General features: G+C 39.4%; 1 protein-coding gene and 4 long non-coding RNA genes across 5 annotated transcripts; all 5 read left to right on the top strand.

Moving 5' to 3' along the window:
• The first annotated feature begins 3251 nt into the window (after positions 1 to 3251).
• Positions 3252 to 3911, top strand: LOC124376909. The gene is made up of 3 exons (XR_006923992.1): positions 3252 to 3413; positions 3669 to 3706; positions 3854 to 3911. It is a non-coding gene; the product is annotated as an uncharacterized LOC124376909 (long non-coding RNA).
• On the top strand, positions 3911 to 4257 carry LOC124376883. Its single transcript, XR_006923963.1, has 3 exons — positions 3911 to 3935; positions 4034 to 4070; positions 4156 to 4257. It is a non-coding gene; the product is annotated as an uncharacterized LOC124376883 (long non-coding RNA).
• Positions 4258 to 5284: 1027 nt separating this feature from the next.
• On the top strand, positions 5285 to 6224 carry LOC124376888. The gene is made up of 3 exons (XR_006923968.1): positions 5285 to 5321; positions 5514 to 5682; positions 6208 to 6224. It is a non-coding gene; the product is annotated as an uncharacterized LOC124376888 (long non-coding RNA).
• Positions 6225 to 6293: 69 nt separating this feature from the next.
• On the top strand, positions 6294 to 8260 carry LOC124376832 (little elongation complex subunit 1-like). Its single transcript, XM_046836123.1, has 5 exons — positions 6294 to 6365; positions 6617 to 6807; positions 7524 to 7624; positions 7719 to 7817; positions 7929 to 8260. The coding sequence occupies exons 2-5, from the start codon at positions 6641 to 6643 to the stop codon at positions 8117 to 8119; spliced, it is 558 nt and encodes a 185-aa protein (XP_046692079.1). The 5' UTR covers positions 6294 to 6365; positions 6617 to 6640; the 3' UTR covers positions 8120 to 8260.
• Positions 8261 to 12380: 4120 nt separating this feature from the next.
• Positions 12381 to 12836, top strand: LOC124376861. Its single transcript, XR_006923921.1, has 2 exons — positions 12381 to 12494; positions 12756 to 12836. It is a non-coding gene; the product is annotated as an uncharacterized LOC124376861 (long non-coding RNA).
• The last annotated feature ends 4356 nt before the right edge of the window (positions 12837 to 17192 follow it).

Raw genomic sequence — 17192 nt, 5'->3', positions numbered from 1 at the left:
CCACTTTCTTTTGTTCTATTGCCCAGCTCTGGCTTCTCTCAGTTATATCCTGTTCCTGCTGCTTTTGCTCAGAAGCCATAAAACATTTATTTTTTTAAATATATAAATACATGAATTCGGTCCTGAAGCAATTCAGAATAGTGACGGGTTAAAAGTCACATGTGTAATGAGTTTATATTTCAACTTTGAAGAAAATATTAAAAACGAGATTCCTATAAACATTATTCTGAGACTGTGTGTAGTCCTTTTCTCCCTCCGTCTGTTTGAGAAAAAGCAGCCTGATAAACAAATGTACCAGAGGGTTTTACAAACTATTGTCATCATTATAAAAACACCTCATTGCTTATCAATTATCAAATAATAAAAGAATCTTAGACATCATACAAGTGATTTATTTGAGCATTAAAATTCTATAAAAGAATAATAATTGAGTGGAATAATTGAATTTAATGAATCAAATAGTTTTGGATTAAATGAAGACTTTACTGAACTAAACAGCACTGAATTCTCCTTTAAATGAACTTAAGTTTACTGAACTAAATACTGTTACTTATATGAAAATAAACCCGGTTTCTTGAACCCTGTTCGGTTTCAGCCCCACTTTTGGGCCTCACAGCTGAAAATGACCTTCCTGACTTTCAATGGTAAAAGTTCCTGACAACAGTGTGCTACATACACAATTTACATCTCTTTTAAAAGAACACACTTTGGGCTTTACATCATCCAAAGATGCTGAAGTTCCTTAGAAAAAAATGTGTAAGTCATAAAACATTTATTTTTAAATATATAAATACATGAATTCGGTCCTGAAGCAATCCAGAATAGTGACGGGTTAAAAGTCACATGTGTAATGAGTTTATATTTCAACTTTGAAGAAAATATTAAAAACAAGATTCCTATAAACATTATTCTGAGACTGTGTGTAGTCCTTTTCTCCCTCCGTCTGTTTGAGAAAAAGCAGCCTGATAACCAAATGTACCAAAGGGTTTTACAAACTATTGTCATCATTATAAAAACACCTCATTGCTTATCAATTATCAAATAATAAAAAGAATCTTAGACATCATACAAGTGATTTATTTGAGCACTAAAAATACCAAAAGAATAATAATTGAGTGGAATAATTGAATAACACAATAAGCATAAGACTGGTATTTGAACATTAGAAAAACAGTAGAAGAAGAAAGTAATGAAAATTAAAGTAGTGGCCAGTGCTGCTGATGCCAAACAGAGAAGCAGTTATACTTTGACTGAAATCACAGGGCCACTAAACAAGTCATGCAATATACAAGTGTTTCTGTCCACAAACACTGCATTGTCTCCTGTCTGAAGCAGGTACCCTGGTAAGTGGTAAGTAACACACATCACATATCATAACCTTGTGCTCCAGAACATCTGACCACATGCACATTATCAACTTGTGCTGTTAATATCATGAACAGCAGCTACGCTAATTCCTCTCCACTGCTTCTCTTTCTCTCCCCATCCCGAGACACCCTGAGGTTTGGCCAGCTCCAGTCACATCCCACCTCATGATGATTACAGACCTTTGAAGAAGTAGATCCCGAACTCACAAACATCCCGAACCATCTAGAGACGTACCAGTGCCATTTGGATCCCGCTACATGTGTGGAGTTTTGACTTCGGACCTCCTGGAGTGTTTAAAGGCTCTGGCATGGAGAAGCTGATGCTGGATCTGTGATGATCACAAATGCTGAGCTCATAAAACTAGGAGCTACTAACCATATAGACTGTATAAGACTGCAGAAAGAACATCACTTAGAATCTTATACTCCAGTAATCATGTTACTTCTCACTCTCCAGTGTTCTGTACTGTTGAAAGATTTATGATCAAACTCTTGATGTCACCCAAATGAGGATGGGTTCCCCTTTTGAGTCTGGTTCCTCTCAAGGTTTCTTCCTCATAACATCTAAGGAGTTTTTCCTTGCCACAGTCGCTTGCTCATCAGGGACAAATTCACACCATTCACCATCACTGTTGATTTGTGTAAAGCTGCTTTGAGACAATGTCTGTTGTGAAAAGCGCTATACAAATAAACTTGACTTGACTTGATGTAAGTGTCCTCAGGAAGGGATGGAGGAAATTCAGGAAGCACTAAAACAGTAAGTTCCTCACTGAGTTTTTCTCTGAACTGCTTCTGTGTCATTTGCGTCTGATTCTTTGCACAGGCGATTTCCCGATGTAGGATGAAGGTGTTTACGATGGTGTAGAAGAAGCTCTGGTACCACTTTCTTGTCTTGTGTGAGACTATATAATAGCTGTCTGATATCTACTCCAGTCATGCACCTGACAAGAAATCAAAGTGATTAGATTTTAGAATATAAAAGGCAGAAATATATTTGAGTTTCATTATATATGAAATATAATCAAGCTGAATTTTCATGACTGAATCATTTGTATAACCCTGTTGTAGTCTAGAACACAGTCTGGAACAGGTACATCCAAGTTTCTCCACTGTCCATTTTAACCTTTCACCTTCCTCTACACAATGCTTCCTTCAGTGCCTCTGTGAATGGTGGAGCACATCTGGACCTTCCCTTTATCCTTCCTACTCTAATTAAATACTGCACACAACCGTGTTCCCTCATCACTGTATACTATGCAATGAGCACGTGATGCAATAACAAATGTTGACGTCCTTGTGGCGTCACAGTGCGCCGCTCTGTGTGCTTAAAAGCTGGAACACTCAGCAGCAGCCTGCAGAATAAACACAACCTATAGAGCAGTACATTTCACTATTACGCAACCAACCGTGATCCATTTCAGAAGAAACACACTAAAGTTACTCTACAAGTGTAAGTTACTCTACAAGTTCATGTTCACAAACCTGATCTTTAGTTTCACTCCTTTCATTAATGATTGCGGGTTCATCGCTAGTCACGTGTTAGTCACATGTTCACACAGAACATCTGGGAAGCATGCTCAAGCTAGCATAGAAGGATCTAGAAGCAGAAGGATCCTCCAGTGAGTAAACACGTCCCATCAGCATTCATAAAGACCAACCGGCAAAACCCAACATCGCTCAGGAGCTGAGCTGCGTGCGCCACGCCCCCTCCATAACACCTCGCCCCAAACCACGCCCCCTCCATAACACCTCGAAAATGTGTACAAAAACCGTCTTTATTTTTCTGATACAGTTACCTTTTGGATAATCTGCAAAAAAAGGAGAAAATACGCTGTAGAAACACTGATCGTTCAGATATTGTTATGAGAAATGAAAATACTTTATTGAAGGATTTGTAATTAAAGCTGTTTTCTATTTCTCCAGATTCAGCAAACTCTCTAGAAGTAAAGACTAGAAAAGACCTACAGAAATGGAGAACACAAGCATAAGCCAGTCGAAGCTTCAGGCCACGAAGACTCTGAAGATGCAGAATACCAAAACTCACAAGTACTTTTTTTGTTGTTTAAATTTGACCCCAAAGCTTACTTCAAATCTCTATTCTGATTGTCTCGAAACATGTACACAGAGACCTGCATGATGGAAGAAGTAGCACAGTGGTTAAGATGTTGGAATTATGATCAAAAGTTCATGAGTTTAAATCTCATCTCCACTAAGCTGCCATCAAGGGCCCGCATTTAATATGTAATATGTCATATAATCATATAATATATAATGTTTTATCTGAATGTTTATTTTCCACAGAAATGTCAGTGTTGAAAAACAGCTTCTGGCACTTCAAGGTGTGTAAAGTTTTGATATTTCTCCGTTTAGTGTGTAAGAAAGTACAAGTTGATTATTACTGCATGATTCAGTTCTATTTAATGAGCATATCATGTGATAATGTGATCTGAGCACCTTTTCATTTCATTTTGTAAATTATTTTACAGAAGTGAACACCAGACAAAATCTGGAAATCCGAGTCCTGAAGTACACAATCAGTAGCTTGAGAAAAGCATCTGCTTAATCGAGGTACTTTCTTTTGATTACAGACGCAGACGTCATTGAACTGAAGTGAGAATTGTGACTAAATAAAACTAAATGTTATTTTGGTTTTTAAACCTCAACAGGAAAAACTCTTCAAACAGGGAAATGAGTTGAACAAAGGTAACACTGAAATCTCTCTGAGTTTCTGTAGATGTTGATGTAGAAGGTATTTGCTTTGACTGTAATAAATTGTTTGTCATTGCAGAGAAAAAGTGCTCCTCCACGCAGACTGAGAACGAGCAGGAAGCTGACAAAGGTATTTAGATGTGACATGTTATAAACTATTTTCTAGAGGAGATACAGATTTATACTACAGTGGAACCCGGTTATGTCGAGGGCCTAGGGATGCCAAAAAGGTCGAGATAACCGATGATGGAGATAAACGAAAAACAATATGGCGGTAGTATATTAACATGCTTGAAATGTCTTTATGTGCATGATGTGCGTTAATAAATGAGAATGTGCATGCACGTGTTTTTGGAGTTTTTTTTACACAACAGCGTTGCGCGATTTGTTTGATGAAGGCATGCTATAAAAATTTACATACATGTTTGTTAACTGTCAGGAAACCACCTGCCACGCCCCTTTGGCGGCTGTCAAACCTCCGCTTTCTCTGAAGCTCCGGCTTCAATCACGCACACCTGGGACTCGTTTAGCATCATCACCAGCTCCTATTTAAACCCCTCACTTTCACACTCTCACCATCCGTTATTGTTGGTATATGTTGGATCACAGCGGTCGTTGTTCTTCTGCGGCTGCACAGTGCTGATCGAGATAACCGACGTTCAGTGGCAAATTTTTCCCCTTGTGCTCGAGATATTAGGGTTCAGCGACATAAAAGAATCGACTTAACCAATTAAAAATGCTAAGACAAAGCGAGAATTTGGCGGTTCCACTTCAAAAACATTGACCTAATAGGGTTGGCGAGTTCACCGAGGTCGAGATAAGTGGGTTCCACTGTACACTTGTGCTAAAGCTATTTGTACATTTCCCTCAAATGATCAGATGATCAGATTGAAAGTTATATTCATTAGGCAGAAATCAAACACGCAGCTTTGTTTTATTGTTTATTTTATTGTACATGTTTTATTTTATATTCATACAGACCCAAACCCACAGCAAAGAGACCTGGATCAGACATGTCACCACCCAGGAAAGCTCAAAAGCCTCGACTTGATGCTGCTTCACCTGATCCTACAAACACAACACACAACACAATCTCTCATCTCCAGTGCATTAGAAACACTACAAAAGTCCTGTTCTGATGTTTTACCTACAGACAGGATTCATGCACTTCTCACAGGAACAAGTGAACTTCCTGTTCTGAGAGATGAAGAGAAACACGTCATTTCTGAGTTTTGTGTAAACGAGGTCAGTTCTTATCTTCTGTTTTATTTAGTGTGCATGTGATTTAAACACTTTATTCTTTAGCTGTGGATTTGAGTTTAAAATGTTTTAAAGTCGATCCATAATTCACTGGTCCTGGCAAATTCTGACTCTAGGTTTTCCTAAACCTGGTCTAGTTGTATATATCAAATAATTATTTTCTTCCGTCTTATTTAGTCCTTAGCAGAGACGTTTCTGTCTGAGATTTTGGAGAAGATCAAGGTGGAGAGAAAGATTATGGGACATGACCTCCTGCAGTCTCTCTGTAGGGTTTATGTAGGCGTGTGTCAACAGAGAGGAGACTCTCACAAAGCACATGGTCTCGCCTACAGACTCCTTAAAGAAGGTGAGATTATACTATATATCATTACTTATCTACTAAAATGATCTAGTCACTTATACAGAGAAGTCAATTGTGTGATCTAACAAATCTTTAATGTGATCTAACAACAAACAAAAAACAAATCTACAATTGGGAATTTTATCCCACACTTCTTTGCAAAAAATTTCCTGGCTGGAACATTCCAGAACTTTGATTCTCCTTTTCTGAAGCCACGTCTTTGTTTAATTTGATGTGTGCTTTGGGTCATTGTCATGTTGAAATTGAAATTCCTCAGCTTTCTTTCAGCGTTTTGACCAGCAGCCCCAAAGCATTATGTTAAACCCACTATGCTTCACTGTCAGTATGGTGTTTTCCCACATGGTTTTGGTTACTGACTGAATCACTGGCTTGCATATTTATATTATTTATGTTGTTATTTCCATCTTATATTTAAAAACCTGCAATTTCATACAAGTGTGTTGACTTTATCTATCCAATGTATTTCTTTTATACAGTGTATTTACATCCTGTTGTTTTGTTGCTTTGCAGACTTTCTTGAAGCCCCAAAGTGATTATGGTCATGATCACAGCATGGCGAGTATTTTGTCCCATGAAAGTTCTTTATGCCGATCGATTCATGTAGTGAGCAACCGGAAAGCAAAGGAAAGATATTTTACTTGCTCAGCAACTATCTGCACTGGGATGAGGTAAGTTGTTGATCTTTAGTATTCCTCTCAGTGTCAATGTTTATTACTGGCAGGCCAGAACTGTCATCAAGCATCTTTTTCAACTGGACTTTTCATGTATTTTACTGCCTTCTTAATCTACTTTTGATTTCCAAGTATCAGTGTACTCTAGTGGGACAAATTCTTTGTACATTTATGTTGAACTATGCTGTCAGTTAAACAGTGTTTTATTGCACTGGGTATTAAATAATGATGCATTTTTTTGCCGCCAGGAGCCTCCAGGAAACATCTACAATATGATCACCAGCACCCTGAAGTCTTTTCTGGAAGACAGCAGTCTGAGGTTCCTGGAGAACAGCTGGTATGGTTATGATCTCTGCCCTGCTACCTGGAACTACATCTTCAGCCTGGATCTTCTGTGTGCACAACTGGGCTGGACTTGGACCATTACCAATATTATCCGGTACTGAATGCAAAACATCAACATATTTCATTCTCAGCTTTTAAATACTTGAATCAAATGATCAGAAATTACCGATTTTTTCTCTATAACATCAGCGCTGAGAGGATTTCGGTCGCAAAGTTGATATTTAGGTGCCATTTTTATATCTTATCTTTAACACAATAAGATCTCAGAGTGAAAAACTGGATAATTGTTGATATAGTGATGTTTCTGTGAGGAAATTTCTATTTTGCATTTATAAATGAAGTTTCCAGGATCAGTGTTCAGACAGTCAGAGAGAATTCTGTAAATTTAGCTGTAAGTGTTTCACCATGAGAGGGACTTTTTTTAGGAAGTGGCAACTCAGTGGTGAAGCTCTGGATTACTGATTGGAAGGTCGGGGGTTCAAGCCCCGGAATCACCAAGTTCCACTTTTAGGCCCTTAAGCAAGACCCTTAACTCTCTGTGCTCCAGGGGTGAGTAGTCATGGCTGATCCAGTGCTCTGCCCCCGGCTTTCTCAGTGGTGTAAAGTACATTATAAAGCATCATTACCTTTAGGACCTAGTTCTTATTCCTGACTTTTTCCATTAAGGGTCAAAGTTCTAGTGGTTGTTTGAAACATTGCAAGTTCCCATTCTTGTATAAACTCATAATTAATCGTATACCCACAATGGCTGATCCATAACCACCACAAAGACCCTCAACATATCCATTTCTCCTCTTTTTTATTTACTAGGAAGGATCTTTGGCTGATCCTGAACACTTGGCTGAGGCAAGCAAGAACAGAGCAAACACCGTTCCGAGACGTCTGTGTAGCAGCAGTTTTCAGGCTACTTGGTAAGTTTACTGTAAATCCTGTTTCAGAGCAACATCTCACATTATTTCTAGATTCTTCAGCTTTTCACTCGTGGTCTTTGTTCTTCCCAAACAGGGCGACTTGGTCAACTAGGACTTAAGGAGAACCTGCCAATGTCATTTCAAGTTCTGGCAAAAAGCATGAATCAGTTTGTAACACAACAACTCTCAAAAGGTATTTCTAAAGCATCAAATAAAGATGTTTTTATCGACCTTTATCTTTATTCTCAGATTTTTAGTTTTGTGCTTCAGCAAGTCCTAATTTTGTATTGGATGTTGTGTGCAGGTATGCCATGGGAAGTGCAGCTCTCAGTCATCTATGCCATTCATGATCTGGCACCCAGCAACCCTGAAGCAGCTCTGAAGACTTTGGAATCATGGAGGAAAAACAGCACACAGCGCGTTCCCCCAGCCGTCATCAAATGCATTACGCAAATCAGCTTCCTTTGTCATCAGACCGAGTCACAAAGATCATAATGGTGATTTATCTCTAAAACTTTGTACATTCTGAAGACCCCCACAACAGCACAGAGCTCCTGGATTCTGTACCAGTCTTTGACATCGACAGCTTCGAGGATCTGTTTAAGCAACTTGAAGAGATGGAAAATGATTCAGGAATAGAGGAAGATGGTGAAATTCGAACGTTTCATCTACTTTAGTGTGCATGTTGTTTCACCATCTTAAATTTATAATAAATTCTAATTTAAAGTTTTATTTAAAGAAATAAAGATTTTAAATTTCAATCATGTCTAATGTCTCTTCATTACAGAGAGCATTCAATCACTGCCTCTCAATCACCGCCTGCCTCTTTTTTTTTTCCTTCAAAGTTTTACATTGTTCTGATATCAGATGCCCCAAGAAGTTTACCTGTTGTACAAACTGCAGTTTAGACACAGAAGCTTTGTGTATGTGAGGATCCTCTATAATTATTTGGAGAAAGAGTCTGGTGTCATTATGCCATGGCTTGGGAAGTCGGGATGTTGTTAATAAATGTGAACTGATTTAATGTCATACAGTGTGTCTGTGTTCTACATTACAGTGGGGTCTGAGGTTCGGTTCCCAGCGTGTTGTTTCCTTACATTCTTTTATCCAGGGCCCAAAATCTTTCCACTGATCTCTCACACATTTAGAAAGTGATCTATGCAGAGCTGAACATCTCACCATGAATGATGAACAACCTCATGACGTGACGTGCACTGTGACGCACCTGGCAGGAAGTGGAATGCAGCTCTTTACAGCTCGTGCTAACTGAGCTTTGTTTACAAGAAATAAAAAAGGAAAAGAAAAAGTGGACAGTAAAAAAATTGTTATTTAAGATTGCATGTATATAAAAATATTCTTTTATTTTTTAATATTCTGATTTAAAGTCTATTCTAAAAGTTATAAATAGTGTAAGAATGTCTGGGTTTCCAGAGATCCGAGATTTTGTACCATCTCATTTTTTTAAAACATACGTTTTAACAATATTTGACTCTATAGTTGTGTAGAATTTAGGGATTTGTGGTATTTGTAATTCGAAGTGGGTAATTTGTTTGTTTATAACTTGGTTTATTTAAAAAAGCAACATTTTATGTAAAATTCCCTCTAAAAGTGTAGTACAGTGTAATTCATCGTGATACCGCTAGAGGGAGCTAAAGTTTAGTAGAACATTACTGCCATCTACTGGACATCGAACACTTTTAAAATGAAGTGGAAGATTAAACAGTACTGTATGATAAAGAAGTGTTTAAATAAAGACATTTATGTGCAGGAAGACCAGATGTAATTATTCTTACTGTTTGTGTTTCATTTATAATGTGACCCAGACAGCACCTATATTTTATAGTTTCACTGGAAACAATTTAAAATAAGGCTACTGTTTAGATACAAGCCGTGTAACAGACACTGTCTTTCATTAAAGCCTGTGTAAAGTTCATTTACGGCTAATAGACAGGTGCAGCTTATTTATGTTCAAAATAAACATCTTTGTCAAATTCAGTGGGTGCGGCTTATTATTTATTTTATGTATATATATATATATATATATATATATATATATATATATATATATATATATATTTGGGTGCACTTAATAGTCCGGAAATTACGGTAGGTTTTTACTAAACTTTTCCTACTTTAAAACCAAAGAAAATCATTGACAATTTTCTTTCACGTGAACAAGCTTTTTTCTTAAAGAATTAACTTTAATTAAAGTGCACAGCAGTGTTTCTCTGCCCAGGTCCAGCGCACCTACAACGCGGCCCGCCCAGGTATCATTCACTCCAGCACTGGTGCACCACGGACCCTGGATGCTGCAGCAGCGGAAGACACGAGCCAAGCCCCGGTCGAGGAGGTCTCTCTGTGATTCTTGGAGATTCCATCGTCCGGCATGTCCGCGCTACCGGAGCCAGAGGTAAGGTGCACACTCGCTGTTTTCCTGGTGCTCGTGTTCTCGATGTTGCTGCGCAGGAACCCGCGATCCTGTCATTCTAAATAAAATCAGTCCGATTGAAAGATTTGGCAGTGGACTTATTATTACAGTGCTCCAGTACATGTGGTGCCTCCTCAGCAGTACTCAGTCCATCCTTACAAAAAGGCTGGTTTTCTTGTAGGATGTTATGATCCTCACAGCTTACATGTTGGTCTTTAATTGAAACTGATACTGTTCTTATTAGTGTCGGCTGCAGGGATGTTACACTATAATGATCAGGCCGTGTACAACCAGACTCCATTCCCAATGGTCCCTCCACTGCAGCAACATCCATCTACCAAGAGCAATAGGAAAACGGTGCGTGTGCTTACTCTTTGTTTCAGTACTGGTTCATTTACTGAGTAATGAACCTATTTATCTCTGATCATGTGCTATTTATTTCCCATTAAGATCGTCGTCCGAGATCCTAACCAGGACAACAAGGACATCACGGAGGAGATCATTTCAGAAGCTGGCAGGAGTCAGAAGCCCACTCTGCCAGTGGGAAATGTCTTTTCCGTCTCTATGCCTTTGAAGGTAACAGTCACACACGCATTCATAGAGAAAGCAGATTCTTCTGGCTAATAGCTCACCAGCCTTCCTCCTTATATTTACCTGTATTACCATTTCCCTTTTCCACTATTTTTTACTCATGTGTGCACTCTGTTTTCCCTTTTTCTCTTTCTATTTTATGTCCAAAGTCTCATTATCCTCACGCTTTCCACCTTAAATCCCAGCAACTGAACCAAGTGGTGGAAAATGAGCGTGTCTATAATGTGGACAGAGCTCAGGGCCCACCTGCTCCTGCCGACTTGAAACCAGGTAAGTCCCAATATATATTTATTTTTATTTTTATTTTTTGACTTGTCTAGTCTGTGATTTATGTGCTACTGTCTCTGTTGTCTACAAATGAACAGCTTGAGAGTTATTCAGTAAAATCTGCTGCATTAGATGGCATTGAAAAGTCTACCTCTTCAGCTGATCCCAGTCCTGCACAAGCCGTCACACCAAAGCCAGATAAAACAGAGCCTGTGCACGTGCCCCCAGAGGTTCCAGCTTCTGCTCTATTCACCATCGATGAGCCGAAACAGACACGGCTCCTCGTCCTGACGACTCCCAATCGCTCAGAGAGGTGAGTTTAGGGCTCGTCGCTGTCCCTGCACTGGATTTTAATTGGTCACAATCTTTTACAATTTGACTAAATTAAACGTGTAGTCCAGCATTTTCCAACATGTTTTAAATAAGACGTATTGCAAATTGTTAAACTGTTGTGCATGTTAAATGGTGTTGACTACAAAAAAAAAATCGACTGAGTGACCGCTTGTACCTCGGAAAACTCGTACATTAATGCACTCGTAGGTCAAAGTACCACAGTAGTTGTGAAAGGAAGGAGGAAGACAGTGAACAATGACTTTCTTTGTAGGCTACTGTTTAGATACAAGCCGTTGTAACATGTTGAGTCTGGGTGAAGGGAGAGCTCACTAACTCCAGTTACAACAGAAATCATATAAACACAGACAGCTTTCCAAAACTCGTGCTTTTTTATTTTTGTTGGCAACAGCGTTATGGGTTAGTCAAAGAAACTAAGAAATGAGCATCAGAAAATAATAAGGACATATTCCTCGCTCTCCACACACGCAGTAATAGCGGAAGAATGCAGTGTTGGTCTTTTCCCAAAATACCGCTATGCTCCTAAAGGAAGCGCAACATATTTCACCCGTTACACCGTGTAACATGTCTTTCATTAAAGCCTGTGTAAAGTACATTAGTGTAGACAGGTGTGGCTTATAGACAGGTGCGGCTTATTTATGTTAAAAATAAAAATATTTGTAAAATTCAAATGAACTGGAAGAACGGCTGCAATGAACAAACATTTTCCTTTTTCAGCTCTCTCCTGTGTTCATGTTGTGAAAAAACTCAAAGCAAGTTGTGATTGTAGGTGTTGTTCTTGAAACTCAATTCAGTTTAATGCATGAGCATTTTTAGTCATGACACATCATGTCTCTTGTGTTTCAGTAAAACTCGACGCAGTGCCAGACTCGACTACACACAAGCCTGCGCTATCAGAGGAGGAAATGGAGAAACTCTCTAAATCCATTATTGAGGAGTTTCTACACATAAATGATTACAAAGTAATGATCTCATGCAGTGTCTTATGATCACATTTAGTTGAATACACATCGGTTATTATCTTGTTACTGCGTCACATAATGGTGGTGGGTTCGTGTGCAGGAGGTCTTGCATTGCGTGGAGGAACTGGACCAGGGCGGGATGCAGTACGTTTTGTTCGGTGGGTGTGGAGACCACGCTGGAGTGAAACCAGATCACACGTGACCACGTGGGTCATCTGTTCCATCAGCTGCTGCAGGCTGGGATCCTCTCCACATCTCAGTTTTTTAAAGGGTGAGTGACATTCCTGCACCACACAGCTCCGTCTCCCACTGGCGCCAGAGACACTACTGTCTGCGTCATGAGATGTCCACTGCTTGATGACATATTTACACCCAATGGGGTTATTGTTAGCATTATTATGAATACGCTTGCGTTTACATTTGGTCATTTTCAGACAATTTTATAAGAGAATCAGAATCCTTTAATAAGACTTTTGTCTGTGTTTCTTTTGCTCTCTTTTCCCCCATTTTCTACCTCTCCTTGTTTACACAGGTTCTCAGAAACCCTCGAGATAGCAGATGATATGGCGATTGACATTCCTTATGTATGGCAGTACATAGCGGAGCTCGTTAATCCTGTGCTTCGGGAAGGAGGAATCTCTTTTAGATTCCTCCTTTTTAGATTTTAATTGTTGATTTCTTGTGAATTCCAGTGAATTTAGCAAACCACTACTTCCTGTGGCAAGAGCCGGCATATTATTTGCAGAAATATTGCACCTTCTCTGCAAACACATGGTGAGCTGTGAGATCTTCTATAGAATATGACTGAAAAACGGAAAGTGTCATACTAGTTGAAAAAGGTTATTTTTTGTTCAAGTCATTGCTGTGTTTTTTTTCACTTTAGAGCCAAAAGGAAGGACTCTAAACTGAGCTGGGCTGATTTTCTTCAAAAAAACAACTTCATTACTGAGCAGGTGAGCTGTTGGCTGCACACTACATTGTAAAAAAATGTCCGTAAATTTAAGAGTAAAATACTGTATAAATGCTACAGGATAGAACCGTATTTCACAAAACTTGCAATAACAGTAGAATTTACAGTAAAAAACTAATTAGTTTTACAGAGTAAGACCTTAAATTTAATAGTTAAAAACATATAAAAACACAGTTTATTGCAGTAAAATTTACAATATACTGTATTAGTTACCATAAAAAAATTATATTCTTATAATTATATTATATTCTATATTACAAAAGGGAAATAAACATGTCATAAATGTGAAAATATCTTTGGTGAAAACTTAATTTTTTTTATTGTAAGGTTGTTTCATTGAATTGCCCTCCTAATCTTATTACAAATACATAAACATATTTGACACCTCTGTGCAGTGTGCAATTGAAAACCACAATGCAGGACAGAGGACATAAATAATTATTACATATGTTTGATAAAATCATCTTTGTCTATGTAAAGTTGCAATATGCCGACTTCTAAAAAAAATTGTATGCTTACACAGTCTGCCTAAAAAGCTTAATGTCCACCTTGACACTTTGATTTTGAAAACTAAAATGTTGTTTTGCTTTAAATAACAGTGATTTTACAGTTTTCATGTTGTGTGATAGAAATTTCTGAAATCTGTTTTGTCTCTGTTCTCAGGAGTTTGTTTTAAAGAAGGAAAAATGTAATAAGCATTTGAAAAAGTAACCGTTATGCATCATCCAATCATGATAAACGTTGCGCCTTGGCGCCAGTGTGCAAAGAATTTGATTGGCTGAACACTGATTGGTCGGAGCACACGGCAGCGTTCGCTTTCTCGCATTTGAGCAGTGGCCAAATGGCGATTCTTTCGAATTATTGTCGGAGCTGAACTACAAATAGGTAAAAATATTCCTTAAGATACATGTGTATGGGCACATTGGATTAAACTGTTTTAATCAGTGTGTGGATTTAAACATGAGTCTAGGCAGCGCATATAGTCCGACTTGACTCCAGCCCGGAATGTGAAACATTATTTAGGTGTTTAAAACAGCAGTAGAGTGTGTGTTTGTTCACCTGGTTAAAATGTTTAGCTGTTATTTCTGCGGAATATCATTACAAACCCTTCGCTAGCATGTTTTACATGTCAAACTTCACCGTAATGAACCACGAGGTGTGTTCAAGTGCGCCGCTACAGATTGCAATGAAACGTTTCGTTCATACGGGGCATTTAAGGCTCATTTTTATTGTAAACATAACATGGATTCACATGTTGCTACTGCAAATGTCCTTACAGTGTTAACGTGTAATATTACTTTATGCCAGCACCAGTGTCGCGATATCAAATCACTAATAGCTCACTTAAAGGAACATATCCTTGAAGGGCGTGTTGTAACTTGTCCGGTGACGGGATGCGACAACACGTTCACTGTAAAGTCATCGTTTACATCCCACATGTCCAGGAAACACAGAGAGTGTTCCATGGACAGCATTAGTGATCTTTATAAGGAGACAGTTTCTCCGTATCTTGAAACGGGACCTTTAGTTACAGGCCCTACAGAGAGATTGAGTGAGACTGATGAAGGTGGAAATTTCAATGACCTGTTTCTCAGAAATATTTGTCTTTTCTACTTGAAATTACAAGGGCAGTTTATTCTGCCAGCATCAATTATACAAAATATTGTTGAAGAGATGCAGAACATACACGAACTAGGACAGACATATACTTTGAATAAATTGAGTACATTTCTGAAAAGTGATTTTGAGTTAACAGATGAGCACATTGGTAGAATATGTAATGTCATGAAGGAATCTGACCTATTTAGCATTAGTCATGAAGGACCAATGAGAACCAATTTTTCAAGAACAAAGGCTTTTAAAAAAAATGTTCAGATACACAGAACCTGTAAAGTTATACTTAGGAATAGATGAAACAAGGTCGCAGAGGTTTGCCTACTATGTTCCGTTGAAAGACACTTTGAGATGTTTATTGGAGTCTGACTTATGGCGGAATTGTGCTGCACAGGATAAATGCTTACCGTGCACTGATGTTCTTTGTGATGTCAGTGATGGTCAGGTATACAAAACCCAGTTATTTTCTCAAAACCCATCATGTCTCAAAATAATTCTATATCAAGATTCTTTTGAGGTGGTGAACCCACTAGGTTCAGCAAAAAGCAAGCACAAAGTTCTAGCTGTATATCTGTCTCTGGCTAATTTACCACCTCATATAAGATCAAGTACAACCCAGCCATTATGGATGCACAAGCCAGTGCATTCTTAGTGCCGGTCCCAAGCCCGGGTAAATGGGGAGGGTTGCGTTAGGAAGGGCATCCAGCGTAAAACACGTGCCAAATCAAATATGCGGATCACAAATGAGAATTTCATACCGGATCGGTCGAGGCCCGGGTTAACAACGACCGCCACAGGTATCGTTAGCCGACAGGGTACCGGTGGAAATTGGGCTACTGTTGGCGAAGGAGGAGAAGGAGAGGAGGAAGACGCCTACAGAGACGGCAGGAAAGGAGAAGTGTAGGAGAGTGGAGGTTCGGGTTGGTACTTTAAATGTTGGTACTATGACTGGTAAAGGGAGAGGTAGCTGATATGATGGAGAGGAGAAAGGTAGATATGCTGTGTGTTCAGGAGACCAAGTGGAAAGGGAGTAAGGCCAGGAACATTGGAGGTGGATTTAAACTGTTTTATCATGGTGTGGATGGAAAGAGAAATGGTGTAGGGGTGATTCTGAAGGAAGAATACAGTAAGAGTGTAGTGGAGGTGAAGAGAGTTTCTGATAGGGTGATGATTGTGAAGGTGGAAGTTGAAGGATGATGATAAATGTCATCAGTGCCTATGCTCCACAAGTTGGCTGTGAGATGGAGGAGAAGGAAAGATTCTGGAGTGAATTAGATGAAGTGGTAGATGGTGTACCTAGGAAAGAACGGTTAGTGATTGGGGCGGACTTTAATGGGCATGTGGGTGAAGGGAACAGAGGTGATGAGGAGGTGATGGGTAGGTATGGTTTTAAGGAGAGGAATGTGGAAGGGCAGATGGTGGTAGATTTTGCTAAAAGGATGGAAATGGCAGTGGTGAACACGTATTTTAAGAAGAAGGAGGATCATAGGGTGACGATAAGAGTGGAGGAAGGTGCACACAGGTGGACTATGTGCTATGCAGGAGATGCAACCTGAAGGAGATTGGCGACTGTAAGGTGTTGGCAGGGGACAGTGTAGCTAGACAGCATAGGATGGTGGTCTGTAGGATGGTTTTGGAGGCGAGGATGAAGAGGAGGAGAGTGAGGACTGAAAGAAGAATAAGATGGTGGAAACTGAAGGAGGAAGAGTGTAGTGTGAGGTTCAGGGAAGAGGTCAGAGAGAGGCTCAGTGGTGTTAAGGAGGTGTTGGATGATTGGGCAACTACTGCAGGAGTGATGAGGGAGGCAGCTAGAAAAGTACTTGGTGTGACATCTGGAAATAGAAAGGAAGACAAGGAGACGTGGTGGTGGAATGAGGAAGTGCAGGAGAGCATAAGGAGAAAGAGGTTGGCAAAACAGAAGTGGGATAGACAGAGTGATGAGAAAAGTAGGCAGGAGTACAAGGAGATGCGGCAGCAGGTTAAGAGGATGTGGCGAAAGCCAAGGAAAAGGCATATGAGGAGCTGTATGAGAGGTTGGACACTAAGGAAGGAGAAAAGGATTTGTACCGATTGGCCAGGCAGAGGGACCGAGCTGGAAAGGATGTACTGCAAGTTAGAGCAGTAAAGGATGGAGAGGAAATGTGTTGACTAGTGAGGAGAGTGTGTTGAGAAGGTGGAGGGAGTATTTTGAGCAGCTGATGAATGAGGAAAATCAGAGAGAGAAGGTTGGATGATGTGGAGATGGTGAAGCAGGATGTAGATAAGATTAGTAAGGAGGAAGTGAGAGCAGCGATTAAGAGGATGAAGAGTGGAAAGTCGGTTGGACCAGATGACATACCGGTGGAAGCGTGGAGATGTTTAGGAGAGATGGCAGTGGGGTTTTGA

The sequence above is a fragment of the Silurus meridionalis genome, chromosome 23 (genome assembly GCF_014805685.1).
Source record: "Silurus meridionalis isolate SWU-2019-XX chromosome 23, ASM1480568v1, whole genome shotgun sequence".
Lineage (NCBI taxonomy): Eukaryota > Metazoa > Chordata > Actinopteri > Siluriformes > Siluridae > Silurus > Silurus meridionalis.
Note: the sequence above shows the minus strand (reverse complement) of the source record. Positions and strands in the feature narration are given on the sequence as shown.

Bases quoted from the DNA above. Each gene is read 5' to 3' on its own strand.
- LOC124376832 (XM_046836123.1), top strand. From the start codon at position 6,641: ATGATCACCAGCACCCTGAAGTCTTTTCTGGAAGACAGCAGTCTGAGG. The intron at 7,625-7,718 runs GTAAGTTTACTG...CTTCCCAAACAG, and splicing joins AGCAGTTTTCAGGCTACTTG to GGCGACTTGGTCAACTAGGA. The intron at 7,818-7,928 runs GTATTTCTAAAG...TGTTGTGTGCAG, and splicing joins AACACAACAACTCTCAAAAG to GTATGCCATGGGAAGTGCAG.